At 39.2% G+C, this 23,330-nt stretch overlaps 1 protein-coding gene across 1 annotated transcript; it reads right to left on the bottom strand.

The window, feature by feature from the left end:
* Positions 1–4,509: 4,509 nt before the first annotated feature.
* LOC135701037 (homeobox protein abdominal-A-like) lies at positions 4,510–18,495 on the bottom strand. Its single transcript, XM_065221745.1, has 3 exons — positions 18,355–18,495; positions 17,722–17,808; positions 4,510–4,985 (listed from the first exon to the last, which is right to left on the bottom strand). The coding sequence occupies exons 1-3, from the start codon at positions 18,493–18,495 to the stop codon at positions 4,521–4,523; spliced, it is 693 nt and encodes a 230-aa protein (XP_065077817.1). The 3' UTR covers positions 4,510–4,520.
* Positions 18,496–23,330: the final 4,835 nt, after the last annotated feature.

Raw genomic sequence — 23,330 nt, 5'->3', positions numbered from 1 at the left:
CACATCCCTGACCGAAGTATTGGGATTCCGCTTAAACGCTTTCACGACACGCTTGTAATCCTGATTACTAATAGAACATCCATTCTGACCGCATTTCTCCTTCCGGTCGATGCTCAGAGTTTCGTAGTAGAATTTAATCACACGACTCACAGTTGACTGCACGATTCCGAGTAGTTTTCCGATGTCCCGATGAGAGAGTTGAGGATTTTCCAGGTACTTGCGCAAAATCACTTCGCGACGTTTCTTCTCGGGTGACGCCATTTTCAAGTTATTTCGAGATAAAGAAGGGTTACGCTTTTACCCCGTCAAAAGTGGCCCGTCTTACCGCTGGTTTACATTTTTCACAACATGGTAGATTTTCATATGTTTCATGCATTTTTACATACCTTTATCTACAGTCACAGAAGCAGTACAGCCTACTGAAGAAAACAGGTGCCAATAAACGTCAGAAACATCGTTTGTTCATCAAAAAGTGTTTTATTTGATGCTCAAAGATTGTCAAGTTTTGAACCCATCACAGCATGCTTTTTACGCTACTGTATATGGACGATCAAATGTTACATACTGTGGTAGCCACAGAATAGTTCTGTCAAAACCTCAGCATTTTCAGTGATCTATTAATTAGATCGTGAAAGCCCCACCGAACGAGAAGTTTGCTTTTATTTATTGTTTTGAAGCTTCATAAGTTCTGGGGCTACAAGGTGTTTCAGAATCTTTTCTGTATTAAGTATTGATAAGAAACTAGAGGATATGGATGTGGTCCCCGCCGGGCGTTCTTAACCCGTATTCCCGTAACTATGTTTTAATCCTGGAATGGTACTGGAATTCGTTGGAATGAATTCAAACGGCAATTCTAACGATAGATAAAACAAAACAAACGCATCTAATCACGACCAAGCCTCGGTGCCGGTGGTGTAGTGGTAAGCGTGACTGCCTCTCACCTCAAAAGATCTGGGTTCGATCCAACTCAGTACCGCCGGGATTTTCTGAGCCATAAAATCTCTGATCACGTAAAGCCGTTGGTTCCCGGTCCATGAGTTAATGGGTCGATAGGTAGGGATCAGGTGTGGGAGCTGCCTTCCTGGCATCGGTAGCATTGGAGTTGCGACCTATCACAATCACGATCATCAAACAGCTGATGGTAGTAAAGCTTGGTACATTCCTATCAATGTGCTTGTCGAAGCACTCTCCATGACCATCCATCAAGTAGACGAAAGAAGTAAAATGCAATTAACCACTTCATTCGAGCAGATAAAATGACGTTTACTACCACTCGAACTTTGAAATGAAACATTATTTTAAGATTTGTTCTTCTAGAACCTCGAAAAAAGTAGCCAACATTTGTGCGTTTCACAAAAAATAGAAATTAGTTAGTCAAGTTTTGTGAAATCGCTGGTAGAAAGTCACGCCAAAACTGCTTGACAAAGTGGTCAATTGGTGAATGTCGTCTTCGGTGGTGATCTATCACCGATATGGTCATTCCCGACAATCATGACACTCATCTGTGCTCGTTTTGAACCAGTTGCTTCTTTGCTTGCTTATGAGAGTGAGCCCAACAGCTTCCGTTTAATTTTGCAAGGTTTTTTTGTCACTCACACAATCGCACGTGACGAGACGAACTTGGAATGCGTAGGCATTATTTTCATTTTCTTCTGTCGTTTCGCTTTTTCTCATCATCGTACTGCTGATTTCGTTGTGCTTTACATCATTAGCAGCGACCATTACTGGTGATTGTTGTTTGCATGGCTGAACCTCTCACTGCGTGACAAATCGTTCTGTCAGGGATAGTCAGTTGATGCGTTGACGAGTGTCGAGTGAGTGTCATGATATTTTGTATCACTGTAGTACTCACTGAACGGAAAACAAATCAAGGAGAAAAGTAGAAGGGTCTGTGCCTAGGGGCACGAACGGAAGCTTGTCGTAGGACCGCTAGTGGACGGAACAAATGTGAAGATCATTTAGTTCTTTTAATTGATCGATCATCTATTATCTTAACTCTTTCCATTTTTGAATTGTAGGCGTACCAAATTTGTAGTATATTTTCCAAAGAGAAAGTTGATGAAGAGTATCCATGAAAATCACTTGCACCTCTGCTTCCAAGTTTGGTTACAAGATTACCACCCCTATTCTGTATTTCGTTTCGAATGAAATTCTCATACAAAAAAAATATTTTTGTATGAGAATTTCGTTTGAAATGAAATACAGAATAGGGGTGTACAACTCTGGAGAGCATTTTGTGTAGTCGTTGGGGGCGTGTGGTTCTGAATATGGATTAAAAAGCCAAAGATAATTTCTATTCCAACTCTTTACTGTAATAAGCTTGTTGGTCCTGAAAAGGGTCGTTTTGTTGCCAAAGTTGGTTATGATTTAACCTCCGAAACCGTACAGAGTGCGTCTCAGTTGCTTCAAAGTCACCTTCGTAGTAGAACACGCAGATCAGACCGGAGATACGTTTGACACCGCCACGGTGAGCCAGACGACGAATGGCGGTTATTACGAAGAACCTTGCGAAGACGCTTGGCGACCAGTCATTGCTGCTTGTTAGGTAGAAGAGTGGACTACCTATACCTTTTAAGGATAAAGCAGAATGATGTGCGACCAAGTGTTACTCGATTATGACGACTGGGTTTGGGAAGAACGTTTATTTCATGAAAACAGTGATAAAATTATCACTTTTTATTTGTACATTGAACATTACAATTTTTTCAATAGTTTGTTGTTGAAAATTATCAGTCGTTGCTATTGATGCCTAAATTTCTGATCGAATGGTGATAAAATTATTGAAATTGGTCCAGGGGCAGTTGAGTTATTGATGTTCAAAATCATTCATAATTTTGTTACATGTTCCATTTTCGGTTTTCACAAAGAGTACCCCCATATAGAAATCACAGACGTAGTCCTACGTCAAAAACGACCAAGGTACACATCGATCTCTGATTCCTATACGCAGCATGGGTCATGGCTGCCAGGCCCTAGTTGAGACCCTAATCCGTTTCTAGATTCCTTACTAAGGACGTAATTTCTCAATTTGAAAATAAATCTTCAACCATCTTGATCATTACTTTGATATTTATTTCACTTCTTTTCGCCTTTAGTTACCACATTCTATATTCTTTCAAATTTAATACAAACTTATCCGCAACGCATGCCTTGTTTAGGGTGTATTTAGTTTTTTTTTAAATGATTTTGCTGCTTCTTGTTGTCTTCATCTTCTTCGTTTCACTAGATTATCCCTTATAGATATGAATTAAATTAAATAACTTTCTTATTTGATTGATTTACCATACTTTCGTTTATTAAAATTTCAATACTTTTGTTCCGACGAAAAGCTTTTATCCCTTTAATATCATTGGAATTTTATTACACTTGCGTTCCGCTTATTTGCATTTGCAGCAGTTTGTTGTTTTTGTTGTTGTTGTTCTGGTTGAGTTATTCATACAATTTCAATGCGTGAAGGGAAGGTGTGTGAGTGTATGCAAATTTATAGCTGTGGGGGTGGGAGGGAATAAATATTTGATTTTTTTTTTCAATGTTTGCTCATTCCGTCGGCTTACTTGCAGGAAGAAAAAAAGCTTTTAAACTGAGTACCTATATGTACAAATATGCTGCAATCTGAGCTCCTGCATTGGCAAATATTTTCAATTGCGATAACCAGTTCGATTTCTGCATGATGGGATCGAATTAATTTTAAATTTTGTGGCCTCCGGATTGAATTTAATTATTTTCTGGTTTTTGTTCGGTCGTGTCTCTTTTGCTGGCAAACGTTAACGGGTTCAATGCTATTTACACTTTAATTAATTTGAGATTTGTTTTGTTCGTCCTGTCGTGCTGACATTTGGGAGCTGTATATGCCTACTACTTTTTGTCGGTGCCATTTTTGTTTGGGAGTGTTCTTTTATCGCGTTAAGTTAAGAAGTGCTCTAGAATGAGAAAATTTCTAGACACTCTAACTCAGTTTTAACGATAGAAGGACACCCATCGGTTCTACAATGAGATGGATGTTGTTGTTTTTTTTTCCGAGAAAAGGAATTTACAAAATACATGAGTAATTTTATTGCAATTTTGTCGATGTACGCGGCCGGTTGGTGTTCCACATGTTTTCTTCTTTTTACATGCTTACTACTGTAACAATTGTACTTAAATTTCAAATCCAGTGTTATTTCCATATAGTTCTTCCCATTCTTCAAGTCAGTGACCGGTCGCGATTCGTGCTTAGCCATCATCCGGTCAGTGACGTGTAAAATGCAGATACTCGAATCGTCTTATTGGCTATTATGTTAATATTTACAGCTTTTCATTTTAGTAAGTATTCCGTTTCTCTACGCATGAGAAAATCAAATCTACAGCGTAGCTAAAATATATTAATTTATAAAATTAAGTAAAACGAACTATTTCGAGAGCTAACAGTTGATTTTGTCTTTTGTTTCACGTGGTCTTCAAAGAGAACAGAAATGGTCAACACCGCAGTGAATCCGTGAATGCTTAAAGAAAGTTTAAAAAACCTAACAAATCACCTAATATTACCAGGCTCGGGTTTGCAGAGGCAAGTAGCTGCCGCACTGCTGCTGATGACTGTTGGCCATGAAGTTGTTCTGGTTCCGGTACGCCATGGCCAGGCTGTTGGACATGAGACTGTTATTGCACGGCTGCTGCAGCATCTGGCCGGTCACATTGTGACTACCGTTGTACGACGATAGCAGCGTTGTGGTGGGCGTGTCCGGTGAGTGGGTATTGTTAGAATCACTGGTTAGAATCACACTGGATCCACCGCCTCCGCCACCGCCTCCACCTCCACTGCCACCGCTGGACGTTAGGGAACTATTGCTGCCGCTTACTTGCTGCTGCTGCTGTTGAGCCTGCTGCTGCTGCTGCTGCTGCTGATGTTGCTGCTGTTGAGCAGAACCGCTTGAATTAGAGCCGCCGGAACACGGCTTGCCATCTTTAACTAGTACTGGTACGGCCACACGTCGTGGTGAGCTGGCTGACTGGATGAAAAACGAGAACTGCATTAGTGGGTGCTCTGAACAAGGCGTGTTTGTTTATAATATTTGATGATTTTGACAAGGTTTATGTAGTAAAGGTATATGGAGTTAGAGATGCTTAATGCTTGTTATCTATGATATAGTAATGAAGTGTCTTTATTTTAAAGCAACATTATCGATGCAAATGTCCTCCTGAATTAAATATAAATACAGAACAATAAAATTTCAGCGCAAATCGACAAAAACGTAATGCACTGTAAAGAGATGATTCCCAATAATAATAGACAGTGCCGAATTATTTATGTTTATTCTAGTTTTTAAAATGTAAGTGAAATGTATGTAATGTCGACCTAAGTGTCCCTAATTTGGGCCCATACATAAATTCAGCAATCGACTAAATTTTCAATAACAATCAAAAATATCTATTAGTACCGTCCCAATGACGCGTTCATCTAAAGGGTGATACGGTCAAAATTTGGTCAAGGGAAAGCGCGTGTAAATCGGTGAAATCGTTTATTTAAAAAATCAAATTAAATTTCTTTTTCAAGTTCAATTAGTATAAAATTCAGGAAAAATATTCAGTTAGGCTTCCGCTTTTCCAAATCCGAATTGCCGGGCCTTACGCTTGACCCCTGCCATCAGATTTTGTACAGCCACCTTGTCCACCTTCTTCGCCGCAGAAAGCCAGTTTGCCTTGAACTGCTGCTCGCCCTTAGCAGTTTTTTTGGTCTTCTTTAGGTTCCGCTTGACAATAGCCCAGTATTTAGCAATTGGGCGGAGCTCTGGCGTGTTGGGAGGGTTCTTGTCCTTGGGAAACACCTGCACGTTGTTGGCGGCGTACCACTCCATGGCCTTTTTACCGTAATGGCAAGATGCCAAATCCGGCCAAAACAGTACGGAACAACCGTGTTTCTTCAGGAAAGGCAGCAGACGTTTATTCAAACACTCTTTCACGTAAATTTCTTGGTTGACAGTCCCGGAAGCTATGAAAATGCTGCTTTTCAAGCCACAGGTACAGATGGCTTGCCAAACCAGATATTTCTTTGCGAACTTTGACAGTTTCATGTGCTTGAAAACATCTGCTACCTTTCCCCTTCCTTTTGCCGTATAAAACTCCTGTCCCGGAAGCTGCTTGTAGTCGGCTTTGACGTAGGTTTCGTCGTCCATTACCACGCAGTCAAACTTCGTCAGCATCGTCGTGTACAGCCTCCGGGATCGCGCTTTGGCCGTCGTATTTTGTTTATCATCGCGATTTGGAGTCACTACCTTCTTGTAAGTCGATAGTCCGGCTCGTTTTTTGGCTCGATGCACGGTTGTAGACGATACACCCAGCTTATTTGCGGCATCCCGGAGAGAGAGGTTAGGGTTTCGCTTGAAACTACCGGCAACTCTCTTTGTCGTCTCAGCGGCTTCCGGTTTTCGATTTCCCCCCGATCCAGACTTCCTGGCTGTCGACAAACGTTCCCCAAACACTTTAATTACATTTGTAACGGTTGATCTGGCAACTTTTAGCGATTTTGCCAACTTTGCGTGCGAGTAGCTCGGATTTTCGCGATGCGCGAGCAAAATTTTGATACGCTGCTCTTCTTGCTTGGACGGCATTTTGACAACTGAAGAGTGAATTCCAAAATCAAAATAGGAGCAACATTCTACACACACACACCTTCAAAATGAGGGGTGTTCAGGTTTTTTAAATGCAAAATTGAAAGAAATACGTCAAGTTGATATTGACCAAATTTTGACCGTATCACCCTTTAGATAAAATTGATAAATAGCAGATTTTTAGCGATGGGCCCAATCTTAGATCCATAGGCCAAGATTAGAGCAATTTCCCCTATTGTCTTGAAATGGGGCGTCGTGATTTTGCTGTAGCCATAATATCTTGAAGAGATTGGTTCCATGAGCCAAGTCGGATATCAAAATGAAAGCAATTCGAAATTAAGTTTCTGCTGTTTCATTAAAATGAAACCTCAATTTGATTACAGTTGTCGTCCATTGATGGCAATCGAATCGCTCCTGGGTGGATATCGTACACCCATGAACACATGGGCAGGGACCAACGGCATTACTTCAGAGCTTTTTTCGCCTCAGAAAAATCCCAACGACCTCAGCTGGGATTGAACCTAGGAACACTGGGGTGAGAAAGTAGTGACGCTTACCACTACACCACCGGCGCCGTCAATCCGCTCGCTAGTTCTCGTCCTCCGTATTATCACAGGATTCCGGTGGCCGATGCTATACCGGATCGCCTGATGGTCACTCCGGCTGTACCACTCGAACAATCTCCAGTTCATGTTTGCCACCAGCGACGAACTACAGAAAGTACTGTGCTTTTGTTCGACAGCCAAACTTCAAGCTTTGCTAGAGCTTCCAGTAGTCTATACCATCTTCCGTTGGAACATCTGCTTCGCCAATCCACTGCCCAAGCATTGAAATATCCTCTAATGACGATCGGTTCCGTCCAATGAGCTCTTCAGTAAGTCCATCCACTAACTGCCCCAATGCCCATCTTGGAGGTGCGTAGTAAGTGATCACGGAACCTTCGTATGAGATCGCAACCATTTCTTGAATTGGGTATCTACCTATAACTTGAATTACAACCATACATGCTTTATCCGCCACCTTCTCTGCCTATCCATAATGCTCTGCAATGATTGCAACGTTGCGCTTTGTTTCCGTTGTCGATTGCCACAACAGTGCTGTATCGCAGGATTGAGATTGCCATTGGTACATCTCCCAGATCACACTGTATCTGCAGTGCACTTTTCAACTCTGCGTCTATTGTGGTCTCATGTATAAATATTCCTGCACGCGAACACTTTTTCCTGGGATAGAGTAGAGAGGGTCTAGTATAAGAGAGGGGTGACTTGCTGATTTTGAGCCAAACGAACTGTCAAACCAGAGCCAATCGAGCAGAGCCTACACTGTACGAAAACATCCGCAATATTTCGAATGATTATAGTATTGCTCGAGCCCTTTAACAATATGCTTTCGAATTTCGAATGATTGCCTTATGGTTGAATTCGTCAACAACTGATGAGCATCCATATGACTGTCATCCAAATAAAGGAAAATTGGAAATTATTTGAAAATTTGCTGTAAAACAAACAAGGATGACTTGCAAATGCTGTAAATTAGATTTGAAATTCTATTGTTCACATTTCCATATTGAAAACCAGTTAACAGTCTTTCCATAATGGATACAAAAATCGTTTGTTGATAGAGGAAACATTCTCTACCACAAAATAGACAATCTTCTGTTTCCACGCTTTTCCAATGGTGTTAACACCTCTGTTAGTGATGAATATGTTTTCACCTCGTTATTCGTTTTGGATGATTTGCGTTATGGGGCTGAACCAATTCCATATGCATTTCAATTTGGGATGACATTCATTCAACAGAGAGCATTACCTATTTCAACTGAAGTCCATGCGCTTCTCATCCTTCAATGTTCATCCTGTATTTGAGAGAAGCATGATCTGATTTACATAGTTGAAGATGCTAAGCGTCAAATGCCTCCCTTCAGATAACGACTTGAGTGCGGTACAATCAATAGAACTGTTTCTACACATCGTTGGTACATGAGCAAATCGGCGATCATCTATTTTTGCCAGTGGTGGCGGAAGGATACCCCTCATCATCCCTCTCCAACTGGGGAGTTTGGTAAAGAGAGATGATCAACCCGATTCGTACCTTCCTCAAAGTTGTCCTTGCTCGCTTTCTACTCTCTAGATACAATTTCCACACTGCTGTACTCTAACGGAACTATCAACTCTATAATTTCATCTCCTCATCGATCGTATAAAAATGACCACTTTAAGTCTGTTATTTGATGGTTAGCATCTTCAACTATGTAAATCGTTAACTTCACGCAGAAGTAATACAAACAAATTAGTTAAAGTAGGATCTGATTACAAAACAATCGCCATCCGGTTGCAGTTATCATTCGAAACATCGATTTCGATGTTTCGATTTGAATGTTCTGAGGTTTCATTCGAACAGAGGATGATGTTTTAGTACAGCTCTAGGATAGAGCTTTTACGTTTGCCTCCTTGCCTACTGTGTTACCTAACTCATAACGAATAAACTTTGTATCCGTGGTGCGTATAATTTAACATATCATTTTCAATACAAACATAGACGAGTTCATGTGCCCGGATACAACGTATATTCGTTATGAGTGCGGTAAGACAGCTGCGTCTCTAAAGGCCCACGCACATTAGATCCGGATCGGACGCGTTGCGGCAAAATGACAGCTAAATCTATTGTCTAACCGTCAAATTTACGTCAACGCAACGCAAACGGATCAAATGTGGGTGGCCCTTAACAATTACGAGACAGCTGAGAGACTCGTGATCAGTGCTGATACAAATCATTCCTTCTACACTCAACTTAGCTGAAAACGAAGACAACCTTAACCGATAGACCAACTACCTGCATGAATTTGAATTTTGACATAAACACATTCTCTTGATCAAGGCAACCTCTGGGTATCGAAGTCAACATGCGTGGCTGGATGTTTATTATCGCCTATGTAGTTGTCAATATCAATATTCATCTTCATCTCGATTAATTTCATGTTACACAAAAACAGCGCTGTAGAACGTGTTGTGTTGGTTTTATACACAGATTGATGGAAAATTATTGCCTCATGCTGAATTGATAATAATATCGAGGTTGTAGCAAAGATGAATACTAAGATGAAATTGTCGGAAGAAAAACTTTCTATTTTAGTGTCTTCTTTCACGGCCCCTTTCATCCAATGAGAACCCCCCCGTATTCAAGGTAATTTTGTGGTTTTGCTGCCCCCTCGGAAGAGATGAAATTTTGCGCTCATTTTTATCAAAACAATCACACCAAAATCAGAGATGTCCCATTTTTTAATTACTCGATTCACAACTAATCGATTATTTTTTGTTCGCTGTGCTGCCATTTTTCCACGAATGAGAGTGCAGCACATGTTTGAAACGATCGGTGATGATCCTGTGGAGATGTTAATGCTTATATCGGCATAATCTAACCGATTATAAATAGTTTACTTTTCGGTTCGTTAATCGATTAAACGATTATTCGAATGAAAATCGGACATCACTAGATGAATGTGAAACGTCATTTCAAGAGCAAATTTTCATTACGTCGAATGTAACAAAGGTAAACAAAGTCGAGCTATCAGTGTCAATCGATTCTCCTGCTATTACACTATATACTGTCCGAATATAGGATCAAATCCCATTTTTAAATTTATTTGCCAGTCAAATTGCTTTTTGACGCAATCACCTTCCGATCAAAATAGTTTTCGATGTTACTTAAGTCACCCAATTTCTATGGACATGCCGTTTGACTTAAGTAACAGCGCTGAGAAACCCGTGAAAATTGTATGTTCGTCGTTTCGCTTTCTCATTATTAAAGTGAATAAATCGAACTGTTTGTTGCTAAGATGATTTCGGTGGTCCTAAAATGATGAATGGGCTGCACGTAAGGAGACGTAATTGATAATTCTCCCGAATATCCTGGTAAATACACTTTGACTTAAGTAACAATAGGGGCCACCAAACGACGTATAATAACTTTTGACTCAAAAACCAGTGTTTTTTTAGCATGAAAGCTAGCGATTTGCATTTGTATGATTAAAACCCCGCTAAATATGTTAAACATTGCTATCACTATGAGATTATATGTGTTTACTTGGAAATAGGAATAACTTTTCGGTCATCAAAACAAAACTTTATTTTTCTCGGATTGGTGCGAATGTTACCTACGACATAATGAAAATTTGCTCTTGATTTCAAATATAAGGCCGTTCATAAATAATGATACAATTTGAAAGGGACCGTGGCTAATCACAAATTACGTCTCCATGGTAACTGAAATAAACACGAAAGATCACCGGTTGGTTGTAGGCTCTCGAAACGAAATTATTCAAAATAATCATTTTGCCCAAAATGAATTTGATTATCTTGCTTTTGAGGATCGCTTCTGATTTTGAAAATTTTGGGTTGGATAATCAAGCAGTGGTGAATATCAACAAACGCGTATTCGTTGATGTATAATGAACTCATATTACTGATATAAAAAAAATCGTCTACACTGGGTTGAAGCTTGCAATTGCTTCCAAATGCGATGGAATTTTGCTTGCTGAAGTGAGCGATTGAAGATATCCGGAGTGATTTGAGATTTGGGCGTAATTGCATTTGTAAACAAACACGTCAATCACCGATTTCTCGCGAATAAAAGCTCAATCTCGAAAAGTAATAACACTATGAGGTAGAGGAATGATTCCTCTATCATTTGGTATAGTTTGTTTGTGAGATTGAGCTTTTATTCAAGAAAAATCAGTAATTGACGTGTTTGTTTACAAAAGCAATTACGCCCAAATCTCAAATCACTCCGGATATCACACAACGGTTGTGCTAAAGCGGCAGATACAACGACATATTATAACTGCAGGTAAACTGTCAGGACCAGAGACAAACGAACGTTTCAGCTTATTTGCAGCCATTTCTGGGATTTACAGCAAATAGTCCAAGCTGAACAAAATCAGTAGGAACATCCTGGGTGGCTTCATCGATTTCCAAGTTTGAGGCGGGAACTGGCATGACCATGTAGCTGACGCTGAGGTTTCGTTCAAATAGACATTCGTTGGGATCACTGCACTTTTCCGTTTGGAGTTAACAAAGCGCCAAAAACCATGTGGATTTCGTCTCAGACCCATTTGCACACGCAATACGTAAGATTAGTAGAGAATGGCTTTCACAAACCGGTACGCATTGCTGGTTTATTGAAAACTTCGTTTGTTGCCAGTCGTTCATTGACGACGTAGTTTCCATTGGCAAGCATTGCGAGTGCGTTTTAAATCCCAAAAACGATGAGTACTCCAGCCGGGCGAAACTGACGGCCGAATTCGTGGAACATTCAAAACAAGCCAATTGTTCAAAATGTAACAAAAAATTTCCGCCATTTCATCGGCCTCGATGATAGTAGAACTCGCATTCCAGTCAATGTTTAGCAAAAATCCAGAAAGGGCCGCAAAATCAATCATTCGAAAGTTTAGAGGTCGCTCCTCATGTCTTTCAATCGGTTAGTCACACACCACAAGCGCGGGTAGAGAGATCTCAAGCGGGGGGTGTTGAGAGTCAACGGGTAGCAACGGAGCTGAGCAGCTAATCACATTAGCCTCACAATCAGGCAAGATCGAGAATGCGATCGAGTGGACTGCGCACATGATTCCTTTGGCCAAGGCCCAAATTATCCATAATCCAAAAAAGTGCTGTGAAACATCACATTGTCAATTGAATACCAGCGCATGCGTGGTTGGTTAAAATCACCACATACCAGCAGAGCGTCACCAGTCGAATACTTTACACAAAGCTCATTAAGGGAGGAAACGTGGTCATTGATTACGATTACATCTTGACTATCGTCCGGTGGTTTGTCGATTGTACAAATTAAAATCTTTCTGCCTTTGATCATCGAGGAAACGCATATTTGTTCCAAACTTTGCCCACTCTCGGTTTGTACAATTCCACGGTTTGAATGAATTCCTTTAGTATAAACTTGGTATGTAATCTGTTTTTTTTTCCAGTAACATTCTAGGAATTCTCTGCAAACAACTCTTAACACTGTCTGAAATACATAGAAATCACTCTACAACATTATCATTCTCTCAAACTGTTCCCAACAGTTCACTTATTTTGGTCTTTATAATTGCCTTGATATAATTTACAGGACTTCCTTGGTTCACCCTCCAGCATCAGTTTTGCATTCTTTTCAGATATGTCTTAGTACTCTGAGAAGGTTATGGAATTCAAAATCTTTTGACGTTTTCCTCTTATAATTGGCTTAAAAATATCCTCAATTATTATTTTCTAAATTCCGTTGAAACATTAACCAGAATTTCCATTGAGTTCTTTTTAGAATTTTCTGCTTATATTTCCTTGTATTTAAAATGAGCATTTCTTTAGAATTATACTCAGAAAAAACTGCCTTTAATTTAAATTAAAAACTTCTCCACACAATCCCTCAGAGTTATGTTGCAATTCAACAAGGGGTTCTTCTCATAACTCCCCAGGAATCGTTTTCAGAATCAACATAGAATTCTAATTCGAATTTGATTTAAATTATCCTGGAAAAGGAATCTTTCATGGTTATAATCTTCAAATGAGCTGAATCCATCATTTAGAATTTATTTTCCAGCATCTAGATAAAAAAACTTTCATGTTCAAGATTTCTTAAACAATTTAATTTCTAATTTTGCGTAGGATATATTTTTTAAATGCTCAAGTTGTACCCTTCTAACCTCGGGTAGGCCGCGAGTATTCGGCCCAACTCCTACTAGACATATAATTAAGTGAATTTTGTTTCAAACAAAGAACAATTAACTATTAGCTCCGTAATGCGAACGCGATTGAGCCTTCCAAATAAACGAACAAGATAAAAAACAGTACATACCATTCGAGTAGATTTTATGTAAATTAAATCGAGTAACCTTCTTTTTATAATACCAAAAGTTATGGCCCTTTCACACCAAGCAGACATTTTATGGAACTCTGAACCTTAATTCTGAATGATGTGTTGGTCATTTCCAATCTTCAAAAGTGAAAATATCAGAAAACATACACATCAAATTGCATCACGTAAAAAACGCTGTAGAAAATTACCCATTGGGTATTTTCTCTTGAAATTTTGGGTAGTAGTTGTTTAGAGTGTATTGCTTACACTTTATTTTTATCGCTGTCAGTTTTTTGAAAAGCTTAGTATACAGATCGAAGCAAAACGAAAATTGAAGCACGCGAAAAATCATGAAATTTCGCTAGCGAAAAAGGTTGTGAAAAAATGTTTGTGGAACATTTTCCAGTTTCCTTTTTTCGCAGTGTGAAACGAAATCGGTCAGTTTACACCTCCGGTGAAGTGAAAATCTGACAGATACGCTCTTTCTCGAAACGTCAACTTTTCGCTTACCTGCTGCTCTATTCGCTAGCGCTACATGCGCGAAAAAAAAAAATGAACGTAAGCGAAAAATATACGATCCACAAAATAAGATTTCGCTGGATCGTATCTGTTTACAGTTCAAAGCGAAGCGAAATATTTGCCAATTGCGTTTTTCACGCAGGTGAAGAATGTAGTATTTTGTATGAGATTTTCGCTTCGCTTCGATCTCTATGCAGGCCTAAAGTTGGAAAAGTTGGCGTCACCCGAAAAGCAACGTAGCGAATTGATTTTGCGTAAACACCTGGAAAATCATCAACTGTCTCATCGGGACATCAGAAAACAACTCGGAATCGTTTAGTCAACGGTGAGTCGTGTGATTAAACGTTACTATAAAACTCTGAGCATCAAAAAGAAGAAGAAATGCGGTCAGAATGGATGTTCTATTAGTGATCAGGATCACAAGCGTGTCGTGAAAGCGTTTAAGTGGAATCCCAATGCTTCGGTCAGGGATGTGGCCAAAAAGTTGAATCTGTCCAAGTCTTTTGTTCAGAGAGCCAAAGACCGGGAGGGACTGCATACGTACAAAGAGCAGAAGGCTCCAAATCGTGACGAACGGCAACATACAATGGGAAAGTCACGGGCCCGGAAACTGTACACCCAGATGCTGACGAAGCCTCATTGTCTCATCATGGATGATGAGACTTACGTCAAGGCGGACTTCCGGCAGCTTTCGGGGCTATTGTTCTTCACCGCCTAGCACAAGTTTGATGTTCCGGAGGATGTAAGGAAGCAGAAACTTTCAAAGTTTGCCAAGAAATACATGATTTGGCAAGCGATCTGCTCATGTGGCAAACGGAGTACGCCGTTCGTGACTACCGGGACTGTAAACGGGGAGATCTACCTCTAGGATTGTCTACAGAAGCGTCTGCTTCCTCTGTTGAAGAAACACGAAGGCCCTACGATCTTCTGGCCGGATCTAGCTTCGTGCCACTATTCAAATGTTGTCCTGGAGTGGTACGAAACCAACCGGGCTACTTTTGTACCCAAGGACATGAACACCCCCTCCCCTCCCTCCCCCAACGCACTGGAACTAATGCCCATCGAAAAATACTGGACTATTATGAAGCAGGCACTACGGAAGCATCCCAAGGAGGTCAAATTTGAAGAAACTGCAGTCAGATGTTGTACTGAACTCAATGAGTGGAGTTAAGCGTGAGGTGCGAGCGTACGGTTATGATATTGAAGTTGAATGAAATAAATATGTCAAAAGCTTAATAATGGGTTATATTTTAATGTCTGAAAGTTTTAAAAGAATCGGTCAACTAGGTAATTTTCAACAGCATTTTTTTCCGTGATGCAATTTGATGTGGGAAACCGTTTTTTCACGCTGGGTGCAGCAAATATAGGGTAAACATTTAATAAACGATTTGACTGAGTTTTGTTCTATAGGCAATAAGAAGTGGTACTGCAAGATAGCCATCATATCATTTATGTTTCAGTTTATGCATTTTTTCATGGATGAGAGCGTGAATCAATAGTAGTATTATTTTGAACTTTTTGCCACAGCTTGCTCTGTATGTGTATCTGGCAAGATCTCTAAAAATCTGGAATACTGGCAACGTTTATCAACATTTATATGGGATACATTTTTTTATCATTTTCTTCAATGTTCCAACCCCCAGATTTGTGCCATTAGGTGAGAACTACTATCTGAACATTTCAGCTTATTAGGATGTAACACGAGCTGGCGCTTTTGGAAAGTTTATATGAAGATTCGGGTTGAACTATATGGAGAAATAACATTCCTTCACTCTTTAGTGCATAGAACTGGTTCAGCAAACTCTTTTAAGCTTAGAATTTCAGCACATGTAGCTTAAAGTATAAGGAACAAATTTGCTGAAAACAACATCACGATTTAAGTTAGTATTATGGAGATACTAATTCTTGAATTTACATGTACATTTTGTTCGTATATTGCAACAAAATATAGGCAGCTTTTGCTACGTCTCATTTAGATTATCACTAGAAACTAAAGGTTCAATTTTTTCACGGACTAACATCCAGATAACCACTCTTTGAATGTTTCAGCTGTATTTGACGTAAAACGGGCTGGCGCTTTTGGTTTAATGTTTATACAGGGTGTTCGATTCCTTAGTGCAAATAATTTAAGGAGCATAGAAGAACATATTTGAAGGAAAAAAATGTTCTACGCATTTGATCAAATCTCAAAAATTACTGAGTTATTGAACTTTTTCTGTTTTGGTCTATGTTTGCCATAAATTGGACATCTTGGTAAATTTCCTACTTAATAGTGTCATTTTTACTTTAAGTAAGCTGCATAAAGACACATTTAGGGATAAACGAGTCTAGAACTTGTGTTTTCCAACGGGTTTTCCCTTATTATTTCAAAAAATACGTAATAAAGTGTACTGTTTTGTCTAACCAAAAGATGCCTCTCGATGCGCTCTACAACTCTCTCTTTGACACCAATTTTCTATCTTGTTTGTTTAGTTTTGTCGCAATTTCGTACTAAACACATCATATTGGGTCTTTAATTAACGGTTGCGTAAAACACGAATTCAACCCCACAGTGCGTTGCTGTTGACGTCTGTTTGCAGCGAGCATAGCACACTTGATCGTGGAGTGACGGTATGAAAAGTGCAATAAGTGAGACCAAGCAGAAAATTCAAAACAGAAACTTACAGCTTGCAGAAAACAAACATTTCCCGTTAATGTTTATCCCTCGATTATGTATCTAAATGCAGCTTACTTGAAGTAGAAACGACACTATTAAGTGCGAAATTTACCAAGCAGTCCAATGGAGGAAAGAGTTTTGTGCTAAATAGCATAGTTTTCGAGTTAGAGTCAAGTTATGGCAAGCATAGACCAAAACATTACTAAGTTCAATAACTCAGTAATTTTTGAGATTTGATCATATGCGTTGAACAATTTTTTACTTCAAATATGATCTTCTATCGCCCCTTAAATTATTTGCACTATGGAACCGAACACCCTGTATATGCGATTTGGATAAAATGTTCAAATACATAATGCTCATATGCATTCAAAAGCGAATATCTCAATCAATCTAACTGGATTCATGATATAGTCTTCAGTAGAGTTGTTACTCATTGTTCAACCTACAAGCTATGTAAATCTCTACCAAATTGAAAAAATGAAAACTTTTTAATAAACGAATAAGTAAAGGGGTGTCATTTTTTAATATATTTTAACCAAATATATTTAACTAAATTCAAACTAAAAGCGCCAACTCATCTTACAACAAAATGAGCTGAAACAAGCAGAGAGTGGTTTTGTCACCCAAAGGCACAAACCTAGGGGTTGGCATGTGAAAAATTTGAACTTTTATTTTGACGTAGGCTTACGTCTTTCGGCAACATATTGGGGGTGAAAATTCAAAAAACCAAAATCGACCGCGTTACGAAAAGTGGCCAGGTTTTGACTACTTAAAACTCTGTCAATAGCGGATGGATTTTAATTCCAAACAAGCCAATCGATTGGAATTTTTCTACGAATCTGCTAAAATGAACACTTTATCATTTTTAAATAGGTCACTTTTGAAAATTACACAAATGACCAACTGTTGCAATGGTGATCAAAACTATCACCGATTGCCTGCAAAAAGCGATTTCCCTAATACAATCGCCGAATAATACCGAGCACGTAATCCTACGTCAAATCTTCGGACGTGTCTTGGATACAACCTCTTACTTTTTTTTTGGGCCAGTCTAGTACAACATATATGACGCAGCATCCAGTTAAATATCCAAAGTTAAGCACCGATACTAACCTGATTATGCTGGTTCTGCTCTGCCATTGCCTTCTCCTTGGCTTGCCGTTTGCATTTGTATCGATGATTCTGAAACCATATTTTAACCTGCAAAAGAAGAAAGAGACGGGAAGCGAGACAAAAATCAGTTTCAGGTTTATGAGTCTTGTTTTCTTACAGCAGATTGGGTGTGTCGTCGCCGTCGGTTGGTTTGAAATAAGAAGGAAATGTTGATTTCAACCAGAGCCATCAGGAACGCGGGCAGTGAACCAAAGCGAAGACGCAATCGAGGGAAACAAGATGGCGTAGGCCGAAGGAAAAAGTAGACGTAGAGTCGAAAACGGGCAAACCAAAGGGAATCGTCCGCCGTAACTGTCGTAGATTTGCCGCAGTAGAGCAGTTTCCGAAAGAGACACACGAGAATGGCGCGAATCGTTTGAAAGTCGCGAGGGAAAAAAGAGAGCGTTGCAAGGTGTATTCAGACCTGAGCGTGCCTGAGCGGAGCGGATGAGGAAGACAATCAGTGCTTTTCTCTCTCTCTCTCTTACCAACGCAAATCCCGCCCCGCGTGTGCCAATATCGTTCATGTCTGAATACAGCTTTATTGACGCGCCTTATTGTGTGCGCAAGAGCTGTAAAGAGCCATCTTCAGACCTCTTTCTGTGATTCACGTGCATACTCGCGTTGAGGAGGAACTTTTTTCGATGTTTTCTTGCAAACCTGCAGAGTGCCAAGCACCACACTGACTGTGGTGGTGCAGTACGCGGCAGCATTTCGTTTCTTCTCGAGTATCATGGCGTTTGTGTACACCTCGCACCCCACACCATTTACATGTCTCACCGGGTACGGAAGTGAACGCCAAGTGTGTTGCCTATGTAGGGCGCAAAAGTTTCACGAGCTTCAAAGTGTTCTAATTTCATTAGTGCCCCAGTGTAGGAATGTAGGAGGGCTACGTGTTTGATGGAATCGTCAGCGCCACCATCTCTACACGCGAGGTGTACCTAGTTTATTAGGCTCCTCCGACAATCATACTTTCGGTTCAAGTAGACTGAAATTTCTGTTCGAGGGGTTGGAAATGCTTCAGCTTGAGCTTCTTCGTTTCGGTTAAGTTTAACCGGAAGCAAGAGGTCCCGCATAAACGCGAAACATAATTTGACCTTACCGAAAATGTTTAAAAATTCTTTATAATCCCTGCTGAACTTTAACTGAAATGGTTATGGAACTTTACAAGAACGTTTGTGTGATAAAGTTTTAACCTTATGTGTTATGGTTTTTTGGAAGTTGACCTATAAATAATGGGTTGTTAAGAACCATTACCATTCCTAATTCTTGTTTCTCCATACATTTTCGGAAAGTTAACTGTTAGAACCTTTTTATTTATGATTTTATAACTTTAATTGTAATGGTTATGGTAGCCGGTAAGGTTCATAGATGGTTTTGTAACATCGATCAACTTTATGTGGAGTATATCGCGAATTGGTAATCAGTAATTTACAGATAACCAATTCGCGATATATTCCACATAAAGTTGATCGATGTTACAAAACCATCTATGAACCTTACCGGCTACCATAACCATTACCATTAAAGTTCTCAAATGATAAATAAAATGGTTCCAATATAATTCCTTTCCCAAAAATGCATGGAGAAAACAATGATTTGGAATGGTAATGGCTCTTAACAACACATTATTTGTAAGGTTCATTTCCAAAAAAAAAACATAATATATAAGGTTAAAAATTTATCACACAAACGTTCAGGTAAAGTTCCATAACCATTTCAGTTGAAGTTTAGCAGGAATTATAATCAATTTTTAACCATTTTCGGTAAGGTCTAGTAATGGTTCGCATTTATGCGGGGTGTTCCTCACTCGGTTTGTCGATTTATGTGGGCGGGAATGGCTTGAAAATTTTGTATCAATTGCATTCGCATCATTCCTTTTTGTGGACTTCGTGGGAGATTTTAAGAATGTTATGCCATTCGTCCTAGTCTTAAGCCAAGTACACTACCCGAGCAAAGTCGGTTAACAAAATGAAAGCAAATTGATGTGCCGATGATGAATGAATGAAAACTCATTTTGATTTCATTTGTCGCGACATAAGTCTGATATCATATTGTGCTTTCATTATGCAGTCAAAAGTTGTTTAATTGAAAGCAACTTAACTTCAAGTTCTGCTAATAAAGTCTCGTTGAAAATGTAATCTAAATTCATATGTCGTTGAACTAACGATTATTGTTTATTTGTTTGATTTAAAACATTTTAGTTCATTCGTGACTTGGCCGGGGTGAGATTTGAACTCAAGTCTTTCAGCGTGAGAAGCATGAATACTAACCATTTACGCCAGGCCAGTATTCAGTTCAAAATGATGAATGCAAATTCAGTAATCAAATTGATTTAATTGAAAGCAAGATTAGTTTTCTGTTTGATTCAACAGTGTAAAATGTTGCTCTCATTTTTGCTGTGTTAACCGTTGGTTGAGTCAACCAAAATTAGATCAACTGGAGTATTCAAAATAAATTACATCATAGCAGAAAATTTTGATTGCAATTTGATCTCCAGCTTTGCTCGGGTAGCGTGCTTTGAATGAATGGAGAAAGCGATGTCAAAAAACTCGCTCTAGATTACTCTCAAACTTGTAAAATTCATGTGCATCAGTTTATCGTGCTCCTAAGGCCCAAGAACAGGTATTTATTTTTTTCCAAATAAATTTTAACGGAATACCGTGTAAAGATAGATGCGCGCAACTTGATTCGCTAGCTCGAAGTGACATTGAAGTAACAATGGCATCCTGGTGATGGGGATGAAAACAATGATCATTTTATTGTATCCAATGCAAGCGCTGGTTCTAAACTTTAATTTTCAGGCGGTTTTGACCCAATATATTTTTGCTAAAATGAGTTATATCCACCGTTTCTACATACCCCTTTTTTCACATGCCCCTTACGTGGATCATGATTTAGGCTTATAGGGTGCTTTAGAAATAACATGTCCAGCCCTTTGGTCACGTCTTATTTTGGAAAGGATAATCGTAAAGCCGCATATCGCATGCCAAATTCTCTAACGTTTTCGATCATATTGCTCACATATTCATACATTTTTTAGACTCAGTTTTGAGATGTTCCGCCGCGGAATCTGAAATAGAACAGTAGGTAACTGCATTTTATATTTCTGTTTCAAGGTGTCGAAAATCTGAACAAGCCCTATTTGACGGTCAACTAAGTCACCGTTCACAACAAGAGGTGATATAATCCTTTGGCCCCGAGGATGAGTTTCTCATGCCAAATAGGTTTTAAATAGATATTTCATGAAAAAAGAAAGAAAACACAAAGCAAATTTTCTTTTCACCCGATTGCCACGGCACTTGAAATTCCATTCCAGCCCGATCGAAATCCTACTGCGCCCGGCGAACAATGTTCCTCGGTTCTGTAATCTGATTAATATATTTTGTTATTATACTCCTTTTTCACGCGTGCATGTACAAAGTGCTTGCGGTCCAAAAATAAAAAAAAAACTCAGCAGGCCATGAAGCGCAGGAGGTATCCTCTTGGACGAACAACGGAATATATGGAAGTAGAAAAAAAATACATGCCTAGTCGAGGGTGAACAGAAAAACAAGCATCCTCGAGACGCAGCAGCGGTTCACCCTATTGTGTGATCACGGTTGCGTTGTAATTGCAAGAAAAGCTGCTTTTTGCGGCATGCTAAAATGAAAAAAAAAAAACTGGGTCTACCTTCTGGTTGGCTTCACACTAAATCGCAATCGCTGTAAAAATATTACGCTAGAGTTGTCTGACCGGGCTTCAAGAAGTCCTCTTATATGATTCGCAACCCGACGGGAAGTCGCAATTGTTGTTGAGTTTGCTTCTGACTCACCCAGCAAATGGGTTCCTAACCTCTTTAAGGCTCTTAAACTGCTGGGAAACCTTCTTTTATTTTTGTTACAGCAGAAGGAGTTTATGTTTGTGTGATTGGATTAAAGTAGAGCAGCTGTTGAGGTGGGCGATATTAAGGTGATGATGATAGCATTATAATGAAGATGAGAACACTTTCTTAATGCCCTGTCGTATTTGGTTTAGTATGAATAGTATAAATTTAATTTATGCATACTTTGTTAGATACATTGATTGCCAAAAAGCCAACTTTGCTATGTTAATAGATGAACACCGATTCCAACGACATTGTGGTTTATGGAATCGTTGGAGCGCGTAAAAGCAATATCTTTTGAGTTACATTTATTTCAGACCGCAAAATTAATGTGTATTTCATGGAGGCAAGTAAGCAATTAATCAACTGATGATCCAAACATAATTGACTATAATTGATAAAGTATAATTTGTAGTAATTAGGCATGTTTCAAAATATATCGGTAAAATTTGTATGACTTTGTAGCTGTCAGTCACACCAAAAGTTTCAACTATGTATGAGGTATGCGGTATGAAAACCCTACACAGCGAAACAAAACGAAATTTTGGCTAAAATTGTACAGAAACTTTCACCATTTGGATTTTTCACCTGTGGTTCTGTAAGACCTTATGAAACCAAATTTTTGCATAATTTACTTAATATTTTGTATTTCCGGCAATAACCATCAGAAACAGCAAATCCGGAGTTATTTGAGATTTGGGTGTAATTGCATTTGTAAACAAACACGTCAATCACCGATTTCTCGCGAATAAAAGCTCAATCTCGAAAAGTTATAACACTATGAGGTAGAGGAATGATTCCTCTATCATTTGGTATAGTTTGTTTGTGAGATTGAGCTTTTATTTAAGAGTAATCAGTAATTGACGTGTTTGTTTTCAAAAGCAATTACGCCCAAATCTCAAATCACTCCGGAAATATTGTATACAACTGAGAGATCTAGCCCGCAAAACCATTTTCCACAATTCTGCTGTTTTCATAGCCATCTTATATCAATGAGCTGGATTACCGAGGTGAAGCAATCGGTTAAGTTGTGTGAGTAAAACCCCTGTACGATACAAGCAATTAGTGACGTCACTACTTGCGTTTACGTTGATTTTTTAGTTTACTAATACAACCTTATTTCACGATCTGCTTCACCTCTCTCTGTATCTCATTGATCTTAGATTGCCAGTTCAGAGAAAAAATTGCATTTGGCGTCAGATTTGACAACCGAAATTGACAATCGTCACTGACAGCTGCTTTTGGGATTTTCGAACACTGAACCAAAATCGTACCTTGAAGACCGAGTTGTAGACCTTGTTCGCATTCAAACTTTCAAAACAACAATTCAGATGGAAGTTCGCAAGATAAATTAAACAAAACTGGAGCTATTTGAATAAAAAAGTAAACTAAAACTGCATTTCAGCGCATTGGCACAAGAAGATCCTCCAACCAACCTATGGACTGCTACACTACTTCATTTCATGAGGAGACCCGTCTCCATAATTATTTAGTAGACTCTAGGGTTACATGTGGTTCCAGTATAGCCTGATTGATATAACTGATAATCCAGTGGATCGGGTCGATTGCATCAAGAGGGTTCGATCTGTCTTCAACCGAGGCTTCAAAGAATGATAGTTATTATCCGGTTGTGGTTATGTTTAATAGCTGCGGATGTTGCTTCTTCTTATTTGTGAAATGTCTATGCATGCTATGCAAATGTAAG

This window comes from Ochlerotatus camptorhynchus, unplaced genomic scaffold, assembly GCF_037179485.1.
Source record: "Ochlerotatus camptorhynchus isolate MF236.1 unplaced genomic scaffold, CSIRO-AGI_Acam_v1.1 ptg000147l, whole genome shotgun sequence".
Taxonomy (NCBI): Eukaryota; Metazoa; Arthropoda; class Insecta; order Diptera; family Culicidae; genus Ochlerotatus; species Ochlerotatus camptorhynchus.
This window is presented reverse-complemented; position numbering and strand designations above follow the sequence as displayed.

Coding starts and splice junctions, on each gene's coding strand:
- LOC135701037 (XM_065221745.1), bottom strand. CDS start 18,495: ATGATACTCGAGAAGAAACGAAATGCTGCCGCGTACTGCACCACCACA. Junction 17,809..18,354: donor CACGTGAATCACAGAAAGAG/GTCTGAAGATGG, acceptor CTTCTTTTGCAG/GTTAAAATATGGTTTCAGAA. Junction 4,986..17,721: donor AGCAGAACCAGCATAATCAG/GTTAGTATCGGT, acceptor TTTTTCATCCAG/TCAGCCAGCTCACCACGACG.